Source organism: Grus americana, chromosome 14 (assembly GCF_028858705.1).
Source record: "Grus americana isolate bGruAme1 chromosome 14, bGruAme1.mat, whole genome shotgun sequence".
NCBI classification, from domain to species: domain Eukaryota; kingdom Metazoa; phylum Chordata; class Aves; order Gruiformes; family Gruidae; genus Grus; species Grus americana.
The window spans coordinates 20,812,875-20,823,709 of record NC_072865.1 but is presented as its reverse complement, the minus strand read 5'-3'; the positions used below and the strand labels follow the sequence as shown (position 1 = coordinate 20,823,709).

The window sequence follows — 10,835 nt, the reverse complement described above, 5'->3', positions numbered from 1 at the left end:
GACGGTGAAAGGTCTTGAGGGGCAAGAGTGATGAAGAGCGGCTGAGGTCACTTGGCTTGTTGAGCTTGGAGAAGAGAAGGCTGAGGGGTGACCTCATTGCAGCCTACAATGTTCTCCAGGGGTGCAGCCAAGGGGGAGGTGCTGATCTCCTCCTGTCTCTGGTGAGCATTGATAGGACACAAGGAAATGGTAGGAAGCTGCGTCAGGGGAAGTTTAGACTGGATGTTAGGAAAAGGTTCTTCACTGAGAGGATGGTCAGTCACTGGAACAGCCTCCCCCAGGGAACCAAGCTCAAGGAGTGCACTGTACAATGGTTTCCAAAGTCTGGTGGAATGGGAGTCATTTTTCTTCTGTCTGGCAACCCCAGAACTCTCTGGTAATGTTAAGGGAAAATGTCCCTTAAAAGCAATTCTTCTGTCCTGAAAATGTTTCTTTTCTGAAGAAGCAACCAGTGATGCTACAGGTAAGTCGCCCATACCTAACCATTCCTATTTAGTCGTGGTATCTCCATGTTGGATCAACCAAATGTTCGCTTCCAGGTTTTTGTTTGGCTGTATGATGCATGGCTCCTGCTAATGAGTGAGAGGTATTCCATGGGAACTAATGCCCTGTGTTGTTCTGGCAGTGCATGCCTGCCAGAATGGGAAAGCAAGAGCTTGTCGTTCAACGTGCAGGTGGAAACTGAGACTGGAAGAATAGCACTTCATTGAGATACATGAAGAGTGCTCAGGAGGTGTGGTTGCCCGCTGCTGTTTCAGGTTTCTTGGTGGATTGTCGTGGTGGTCTGTGATGGCTTTGATTTCTCTAAAGAAAGACAGTCCCCCGCCCCCGCCCGTGTGTTGTTTGGACTCTCTGGAGGCTGTTTGCATGGATGTCCAAGTACCCGGGGCTTGGGGCTGTGTTTCAGAGGGTGGTGGATTCTTTTGTGATGCAGCAAAGCTGTTCCTTGCTGCATGATTGCCTTGCTCTGTTATTTGCTGGGTCCTTGAGAGGCCTGGAGGCTGCAGAGTGTGGTCTTCTTCAGGAAGGGCAGGGAAGGGGAGGGGAGGTGGAGGGGCAGTCTGTCTGTCTTGCACAGGCTGGAGGAAAGCAGGAAGGTTATTACTCATCTGGATGGCTGGAAGGTGGAAAGGAAGAGGAATGAGAGGTTTTGCCAGAGGGCATGTTGGTGCTTTGTGTTGAACATGGTGTGGAGATGCAGAAAGTATTTTTGTGAAGGAGAGAAAGAAGAGAGGAGACGCGGTGGAAGCAGAAGAGAAGGGGAGGCAAGGATAGGGCAGGTCTGAGGCAAAAAAAGAAGAAGGAAGAGAAGGAAAAGGAGGAAAGAGAAATAAAAAGATGTAAGGAAGAGTAAGAAAGAGATGAAGAAAGAGAAAGGAGAAAAAAACGAAAAAGGTAGCAGGAAATAAAGAGAGGAAAGAATGAAGGAGATGGAAAGACGGCGGAAAAGGACTGTATGCAAGGAAAAACGAAGCAAGGAAGAAGGAAAAAAGGAAGAGAAAGGAAGGAAGAGACAATAGAGGAGATTACCAGCGTGCACCAACATTATCTTCATACACTGAATGGAGATGAGGACCTCAGCATGCTCGGTATTCAGGGACACTGGTCAAGGCTTGATGAAAAGTGGTGAGGAAGGGGAAAGAGCTCTTGCCAGAGGACATGTTCATGCTCCATTTCGAGAGTGAAGTAGGAGAAAGAGGAGAAAGTAGAGAAGGAAGGAAGCAAGAATAGAGGGAAAGAAAAGGAAGCAAGAACAAAGCAAGCAAGATAAAGAGCAGAAAGAAATGAAGAAAAGATAAATGATTTTACTAGCATGCACGGTCGGTATCACTGTACAGAGAAGGGTGGTGAGGGAGAGCAAAGGAAGGTAGTAAGAACAGGAAGGAAGAAAGTTGAAATGAAGAAAGAGGAAATTAAGGATGGAAGGAAAACGACAAAGAAGAAAAAAAAAGGAAGAAGACATAAAGGACATGACCAGGTTGCACCAATGTTATCTTGCAGTAGAATCACAGAAGGAAAGGGAAAAGGCAAGGAAGGAATGTATGTAAGTAAAAAGCAAGCTCGGAAGGAAGACGGAAAAGAAAGTATAGGCAGAATAGGACGAAAAAGGAGGCAGGAAATAAAGAAGGAAATGAAGGAAAACAAGGAGCAGGATAGACGAGATAACCAGCGCGCACCGACGTTATGTCTGGACGCTGAGCGGAGCTGGTCCCTAACAGCCTCGCCCTTGGTTAGAGTCCCGCGCTCCGGCGCTGATGCCCCGTAATTAGCGCCGATGGCTCCGTCTTTGATGGTGTCCGCCGCGGGGCCGGAGGCGACTGGGGAGCTGCGAGCGGGGGGAAAGAAGCGAGAAGGGTGGAAAGAGAAGGGCAAGGGGAGTAAAGAATGGGGCACGTCAGGGCAAGAAGGGACAGGAGAAGGAACAGAAGGAAGAAGAAAGAGGAGGAGGAGGAAAGAGAAGAAAACAAAGCAAGAAGAAGGAAGAGAAGACAGTAGAAAAAAAGAAGAGAAAAAAGCAAGTGAAATGAAGAAAGAATAAGGACGACGAAAAGGGAGGAAGAAGGGAAGGAATCTATGAAACCCAAAGCAAGGAAGGAATGAAAAAGACATAAGGAGTGGGGAGGGGAAGAGGAAAATAAAGAAGGCCAAGAAAGAGTGGAAGGGAAGGAGGAGACGGGAGAGGAGACGAGCAGGACGGGTGCGGAGGCGCGGTGGACGGTGGGGAGCGTGTGAGCCGGCGGAGCAGCACACGGTGTCGCTGCAGGCTCAGAAACGGCGGTGAGCGTCTCCGCGGCTCCGCCCCGGTGCGGCGGAGAGCCCGGCTGTGAGCGCGGGGGGGGCGGCGCGGCGCGGGGCGGGGCGGTCAGTTGAGCGGGTGCGTGCGTGCGGCGGCGGGGAGCCGTGCGGGGCCCGGGCGGGTGTCGGCGGCGGCGGCGATGGGCGTGTGTTGGGGGCCCGTGTTGCGGGTGCTGGTGCTGCAGGCGGCCTGGGCGCTGGGCGGCGGTCAGGTGCGGTACTCGGTGCCGGAGGAAGCCAAGGCCGGGACGGTGGTGGGGCGGCTGGCGCAGGACCTGGGCCTGGAGGCGGGCGAGCCGGAGGCGCGTCGGCTGCGTCTGGTGGCGCAGGGCCGTCGGGCGAGCGTGGAGGTGAGCGGGGCGAGCGGGGCGCTGGTGGTGAGCTCGCGGCTGGACCGGGAGGAGCTGTGCGGGAAGAGCGCGCCGTGCGCCCTGCGCCTGGAGGTGCTGGTGGAGCGGCCGCTGCGCGTCTTCCACGTGGAGCTGGAGGTCACGGACATCAACGACAACGCCCCGCTCTTCCCCGCCGCACGCAAAAACCTCAGCATCGCGGAATTCACCACGCTGCCGGGGTCTCGGTTCCCGCTGGAGGGCGCGTCGGATGCGGATATCGGAGCCAACGCGCAGCTCTCCTATACACTCAGCCCGAGCGAGCATTTTACGCTCGATGTTAAATCTTCTGATGAAAATCTAAAATCTCTGTTTTTGGTGCTCACGAAAGCTCTGGACCGCGAGACGATGGCTGTGCACCGTTTGGTGGTGACGGCGAGTGACGGGGGCCGTCCGGCGCTGACGGGCACGGTGGAGCTGGTGATCTCGGTGCTGGATGCGAACGACAACGCGCCCCAGTTCAACCAGTCGGTGTATAAAGTGCAGCTGCTGGAGAGCGCTGCAGAGGGGACGCTGGTGGTGCGGGTGAACGCCACGGACCCGGACGAGGGTCTTAATAAGGAGTTTTCTTACAGCATCATCAGTTCGGTTCCTGCTGGTAACAGAGATCTGTTCGCCATTGATCCCAAGACGGGCGAGATCAGACTGAGGGGCGCCCTGGACTTTGAAGACGTTCGTTTACACGAGTTACAAATCGGAGCGAGAGACAAAGGGACGCCCCCTTTGTCGGGTCACTGCAGCGTGGAGCTGGAGGTGCTGGACGTGAACGACAACGCGCCGGAGGTGTGGGTGACGTCGCTGTCGGTGCCGGTGCCGGAGGACGCGGCGGCGGGGACGGTGGTGGCGCTGCTGAGCGTGTCGGACCGGGACTCGGGGGCGAACGGGCGGGTGCGCTGCGCGGTGTGGCCGGCGTCGCCGTTCGGGCTGGTGGCGACGTTCGCGGGCTCGTACTCGCTGGTGCTGCGGGAGGCGCTGGACCGGGAGCGGGTGTCGGAGTACGAGGTGGAGGTGCGGGCGGAGGACGGCGGGTCGCCGCCGCTGCGCGCCAGCCGCGGGGTGCGTGTGCCGGTGTCGGACGTGAACGACAACGCGCCGTCGTTCGCGCAGGCCGTGTACACGGTGCTGGCGCGGGAGAACAACGCGGCGGGCGCGGAGCTGGCGCGGCTGTGGGCGCGGGACCCGGACGAGGCGGGCAACGGTCGCGTGAGCTACTCGGTGGCGGAGGGCGTCGTCGGGGGCGCGTCGTCGGGCGTGGCGCGGCGGCCGGCGTCGAGCTACGTGTCGGTGGACGCGGAGAGCGGGCGGCTGTGGGCGCTGCAGCCGTTGGACTACGAGGAGCTGCAGGTGCTGCAGTTCGAGGTGCGGGCGGTGGACGCGGGGGAGCCGCCGCTGTGCGGCAACGCCACGGTGCAGCTCTTCGTGGTGGACGAGAACGACAACGCGCCGGCGCTGCTGCCGCTTGCGGGCGGCGGTCCGGGCGTGGGGGCGCCGGTCTCGGCGGCGTCGGGGCCGGTCTCGGGGGCGCTGTGGGCGTGGGCGGCGTGGGGGGCGCCGGCGGGGCAGGTGGTGGCGAAGATCCGCGCGGTGGACGCGGACTCGGGCTACAACGCGTGGCTGCGCTACGAGCTGTGGGAGCCGCGGGGGAAGGGCCCGTTCCGCGTGGGGCTGTACAGCGGCGAGGTGAGCACGGCGCGGGCGCTGGAGGAGGCGGACGGCCCGCGGCAGCGGCTGGTGATCGTGGTGCGGGACCACGGGGAGCCGGCGCGCTCGGCCACGGCCACGCTGAGCGTGTCGCTGGTGGAGGGCGCCGAGGCGGCGCTGGCGGCCGCGGGCTCGTCGTCGTCGTCGTCGTCGTCGTCGTTGTCGGGGGCGGGGCTGCGGCCGGCGGAGGGCGGCGCGTCGTCGGCGTCGGCGACGAACGTGTGGCTGGTGGTGGCCATCTGCGCGGTGTCGAGCCTGTTCCTGCTGGCGGTGGTGCTGTACGGGGCGTCGCGGTGGGCGCCGCGGGCGGCCGTGCTGTCGGGGCCCGGGCCGGCGACGCTGGTGTGCGCCAGCGAAGTGGGGAGCTGGTCGTACTCGCAGCGCCAGAGCCGGAGCCTGTGCGTGGCGGACGGCGCGGGCAAGAGCGACCTGATGGTTTTCAGCCCCAACTTCCCGCCGCCGCCGCCCGGCCCCGCGGCGAAGGAGACGCAGCCGGAGCCGCCCGCTCTGCTGGACACGGTCAGTGGCCCTCCCTTCCTCGTCCTTTCCTCGGCCCTTCCTCGCCCGACGCCCCCTTCTCGGCCGCGCCCTGGGCAGGCGGTGGTGGGAGCCGGGCTCGGCCCCCGTGGGCGTGCGGGCGGTGGGTGCTTGGCGGGTGCTTAAGGATCTGAATGGCGCCTTTGCATCTGCCTTCGCGTCCTTGCCGGGGCCGCCCTGCTCTTGCTTTGGTGAAAAAAGCACGAAAGGTATTGCCGCAGCCAGCAGCAGTTACCGTCCGCAGCGGAGGTTTGCTGCTCTGGCTGTGAGTTGTTCTGCGGTGCAATTAAATCGCTGCCGATGTCGATGCGAGGTGCCACGACATTAGCTTTCGAGAGGCTGTTGCTTGCTGGCATGTAGCAGTTGTACCCGAGCTTGCAGGAGGAGTAGAAGAGAGGCAGGCCGTGGTGGTGACAGTCCCCCAAACAGTATTTCTCATAGAATCATAGATGGTTTGGGTGGAAAGGACCTTCAAGCTCATCCAGTTCCACCTCCCCTGCCGTGGGCGATCACTTGAGCAGTTTGCTGAAAGCCCCGTCTGACCTGGCCTTGAGAAGTTTTTTTAAAAAAAAAAAAAATTGTTGCTTACTATCTTTACTGGCTGTGGCTGGTGTGTGTATCAGACGTGGTTTCCTGTTGAGAAGTCTGTCCTCCTCTTCTTTGATTCTTCTCTGCAAGAGATGTGATTCAAGCTGATACCCAGGACTTTACACCCTGGCATAATTTCCCGAGCTTCACTCGCTTGACAGGGTTATTATGAAAGTAGGGAAGTCAGTGTGGACTTTTCCTATGGTCTTTTTCCATGTACGTTGTACTTGTTGGAATGGTGTTAGGGCAGAGGAGTGCAAGCCAAGGCATGTGTTAGAAACAGGAAATGTCGTCTTCTTTTCATGCTCCCCCTGTCTCCCAGGTTGTGGATTGATGTTCCTGGCCAGAGAAGTAGCGTGAAATATGTTGGCCTGTTTTGATGCCCTTTCACTGTTTGTGTCAACAGCCACATGATTTCAAAAGCCCTGGAAATCTTTTTTTATTGAAAACAAACAATCAAGAAACTCAAAACCAAATAACTGCCCCTCCCTAACAAAACCCAGTCAACTTCTCCGACACAGTTGGTATCATGCATGACAGTGCTGTGCTCATCAACATGTTGTTTTTTCCCTGAGAGTATGAAATCAATTCCATTGCTGTTTAGAGCTGTCCTGGCATCACCTTCAGAAAGAGTCTTGCTCCCAGGTGTGCCACATTGCCATCTGAGGTAGCTGAAGCTTTGTCAAATGTGAAGGGTCAGGTGCAGTGAGTCTGGGGGGCACCGTGTGTGTGATACCTCTGTGTGTTTTTTGTGGTGCTCTCGTTGATAGGAAGGGTAAGAAAAGTCAGACTGAGCCTTGACGTAGGAAAGGAAACGGGCATGTCGCAGAGGTGAATGTGGCAGTCGCCTGGCCATTACCTGATGTGAAGGGTGACCTTGATCAGTGGGAAGAGTTGTCTGTGGGAAGTGGAAATCCTTGAAGAGACCATGGGCCATGTCCCAAGAAGACCAGCATGGGAGATGATGTGCTTGTCTTGAGAACACATGTCTGGGAGTGGGGAATAGAGGATGCCTAGAGGAAAGCATGAGGCAGGATGGGCATGGAGTGTTCTTGCCCTGGCTCCTTCCTCAGGCTGCAAGTGTCTGGATTTGGAGGCCTTCTGGATCTTGAGATAGTGTGCTATATTGAAATGCCCAGAGCGTTGTCTGAGGTTATGAATATCTCGTCCATTGTGTTGCTGCGTACCTGACGTAGGCGATGTGTTGGAAAGAAGGGGTGACATGCGGACTGTGGAATACTGTCTGATGAACATTTTCACTGCTGTTTTGGGAAAGGTGGTGTGGGCGGGTAGAGCTTCATCCTGCTGTCCTTATGTTGTGGTGGGCGTCTGCAGCAGTTTCCGCAGCCACTGATGTTGCCATGATGGTTTCTTGATCCTCCTCAGGCAGGATTTGTCAGGGGAGGTAAGGAGGAGGGTGTGACCTTTGGGTGCCCGACTTCCCCTACTTGTGCACTTGCACAGGTGGCCTCAGTAGAGATGCTGTGTCCTCTTGTCAGTGTTAACTCATTCTGATAGGTGCATGTACATGCCAAGCCCTGCACAGTAGCCCAGCTCAGGTGTTCTACGATATAAATTCTCCCACCCAATTGATATTGTGCGTGCCCTTTGCTTCAGCGTTTGGTGTGGTTCTCTCCAAGAATAAATTGCTTGTGGACCGGGACCAGAGCTGCCACAGCTCTAATCAAAGAATCTTTGAAAGCACTAATGCACAGCTCTGTGGTGTTTCCATTTGAGATTCCCGAAAAGGCAAAAGGATTCAGGGTGAAGTTCATGCATCTGGGAAGATTCTGCCAGACACTGTGTGGCTTTGCAGCCCTCCATATGTTCTTTGTTCGAATCGTGTGGGAAGGTGAGGATGTGCAAAGGCCTGGGTCATGCTTAGAACCGAGTTTAGAGCTGGAGCATGTTACTGTGTTGGAGCAATGTCTGGGTCTTGTGGCAGTGATCGTGTGAGTGGTGCTGAGTATGGCCTGGGCGTGTGTCATGGAGAGGGTGACTCTTGAGCGGGGGACAGTCTTGTCAGATGGAAATGGAGATGCTGGGTAGAACATGGCCTGTGTCATTGGGGAAGAAGTGGAGAAAGTCTGCTTAGCTGTGGAGATGCCATTTCCCATGGCGTGGGATAGGGCATGCCAGCAGACAACCTTGAGAAGAGGCCCAGCGCACAGGGCTACTTTCCCGCGATCCTCTCGGGACCTCCAGAAGTTCAGCATATCTCAGGGTGCTGTTGTTCTTTGTAGTATTTCTGCTTGTGCAGACATCTACCACGTGTGACTTTAATCACTTGGTTTTGACGTGGGATGTTGTTGGTCACACAGAAGCTTTTCCACGTTTGGATCGTGCTGCCAGCCTTCTCTGAAACTCTCTTTGGTTCCCTCTGTGCTCTTACTCTTGCCAGGCAGGGGAAGGAGTACTGTCTGCATTCAAGATGTTGGCCAACCTTGCATTTCAATACAGCGGAAGAGCATCACTTTGGTTTTCTTCTCTCCTCTCACCAAAACCTCCCACCCTTTTGGTTTTGCCTTGTCTCACATTGTCAATGTGTTGGTAACAGTGGATGAGAGGCAGGCTGCTGAATTTTGGCAGCTATCAGGTGGCAGATGTTTGGGTGCTTTCCCATTGTTGTGGGGGATGGCTTTTCCACTCTCTGGAGCCGAGTTTGATGTTAAAAAAAAGTGCTCAGCTTTCAAGTCTCCTTCGTACTTCCCCTGTGAGGCATAAAGGGCACTATGCACTGTCCAGTTTTTACAGAACATGAGTAATTTTTTTCTGTCCAGCTTCCCCAGAAGCACTTTTTATCCTTGAAAACCAGTTTTCCTGTCTTGAAAATATTTCTTATTCTGCAGAAGCAACCAGTGATGCTGCAGGCAAGTCACTTCAGACATAAAGTGGATGTGTTTGCGAGACAGATGTACTTTTGTTCCTGTTTAGGAATTAGCATTTAGAATGTTGCCTGGATTGTAATGCCTGTAGGTTTGGACCAGCACAGCACCACTGCCTGCTCTCGTTCCTTTCTTGTCACTTCCAGGCACAGTGTGAGCAGGTGGTAGCAAGAACAGATGGAGGAGGAACCCCAATGCATTTCTTTGCCTGGATGTGTTGGTCACCGAGGAGATGTTCTCATTAAAAAAATGTTGTGGTGTTTCCTTTGTGGCTTTTGTTTCACTATGTGGCATGTGGATGATGGTAATGATGGGGAGGTATTCCAAGGGGGCTAAATCCCTTGGTAAGAAGGTTCTTGGTGTGTTATTTTGGCAGTCCATGCCTACCAGAATGGGAAAGCAAGAGCTTGACATTCAGCATCTTCATAGCTCTTGACATAGCTCTTCATCAAGGTATATGAAGAGTGCTCTGTCTCTGCAGTGGAGCTGTAGTTGCTTGGTGCCTTTTCAGCCTTCTTGGAGGATTGTCATACCATCTGTGATGGGTTTGAGTTTCCGAAGGAAAGACTCCCCTGCCTTGCTTGGCATCTTTGAGGCTGTTTGCATGGATGTCCAAGTACCTGGGGCACTTGGAGTGGCACTCTCAGATTGTGGTCTTCTTCATGAAGGGAAGGGGCAGAGGCAGTCTGTCTGTCCATCTTGGCTAGACTGGAGGAAAGCATGAAGGTTGTTCCTTCCTTCCAGGGAAGAGGAATGAGAGCTCTTGCGAAAGGGCGTGTCAGTGCTTCATGTCAAGCTTCATGTGAAGCATGGTGTGGTCATTTAGAGAAAAATTTGATAAAGGAGACAGAAAAGTAGACTTGTATTCCTTGCCAGAGAAGTGGCATGAGGTACACTGGCCTGTTTTGATGTTCTTTCAGTATTTGTACCAGCCGGCACAACATACAAAATCGTCAGACATTTTTAATGTGATTTAAAACCCCCAAATAACAAAAACCACCAAAACAAACAAAAAACCCAATCCCATATCAAATTGTCCTATGCAGTATATATCATCCATTAGAGTTCTGTGCTCATAGAAATTTGGGTTGTTCTCTCGCAGCACGAAACCAATGCCATTGCCATTGGAGCTGCCGTGACATCACTTTTAGAAAGCGTACTGCTCTCCAGTGTGTAACACTTCCATCTGAGATAGCTGAAGCATTGCCAAACGTGAAGGATCAGCTGCAGTGAGTCTGCTGGACACCGTGTGTGTGATACCTCTGTGTGTTTTTTGTGGTGCTCTCATTGATGGGACGGGTCTATAAAAGTCGGCTTGAGCCTTGAGTTTGGAAATGTAACGGTGTCATGTCCTAGAGGTGAATGCGGCAGTGGCCCTGAGTAGGGCCTGGCCATCTCTTGGTGTGAAGGGTGACCATGAGCAGTGGGAAGAGTTGTGTGTGGGAATTTGAAATCCTTGGGAAGACCATGAGTGATGTCATAAGAAGACATGGTGTGCTAGCAAGATCCTTCAGTGTGCTCCACGATGTGCCGAGTACACTGGAACACATTTGAAACATCTCTGTACAAATGTGTGGAGCATGAGGAATGAAGAAGAGGAGCTAGAAGCTTTGTCCCAGTCCCAGAGCTATGATATCATTGATGAAACCTGGTGGGATGATCCTGTGACGGGTGTGCTGTGATGGATGATTATAGGCTCTTGTGGAGCGATAGGCAGGTCAGGTGAGGTGGGGTGGTGGTGCTGTATTTAAGGGAGGACTTGGATTGTATGGAGCTTGCAGTTGGCGACGACACGGTTGAGCACCTCTGGGTAAGGATTAAGGGAAAAGCAACTAAGGCGGATGTTGTTGTGGGAGTCCACTGTCAACCACCCAGCCAGGATGACCACGCCAATGAATTATTCCACAAGGAATTAAGGGATATCCCTACATCAGCTGCC

At 54.5% G+C, this 10,835-nt stretch overlaps 1 protein-coding gene across 1 annotated transcript; it reads left to right on the top strand.

Annotated features, from left to right (window-relative positions):
• The first annotated feature begins 2,930 nt into the window (after window positions 1-2,930).
• Window positions 2,931-6,345, top strand: LOC129213001 (protocadherin alpha-3-like). Its single transcript, XM_054842273.1, is given in 4 exon segments — window positions 2,931-5,418; window positions 5,421-5,518; window positions 5,521-5,688; window positions 6,334-6,345. Coding segments are annotated over 4 exon segments (2,760 nt in total). The 5' UTR covers window positions 2,931-2,936.
• Window positions 6,346-10,835: the final 4,490 nt, after the last annotated feature.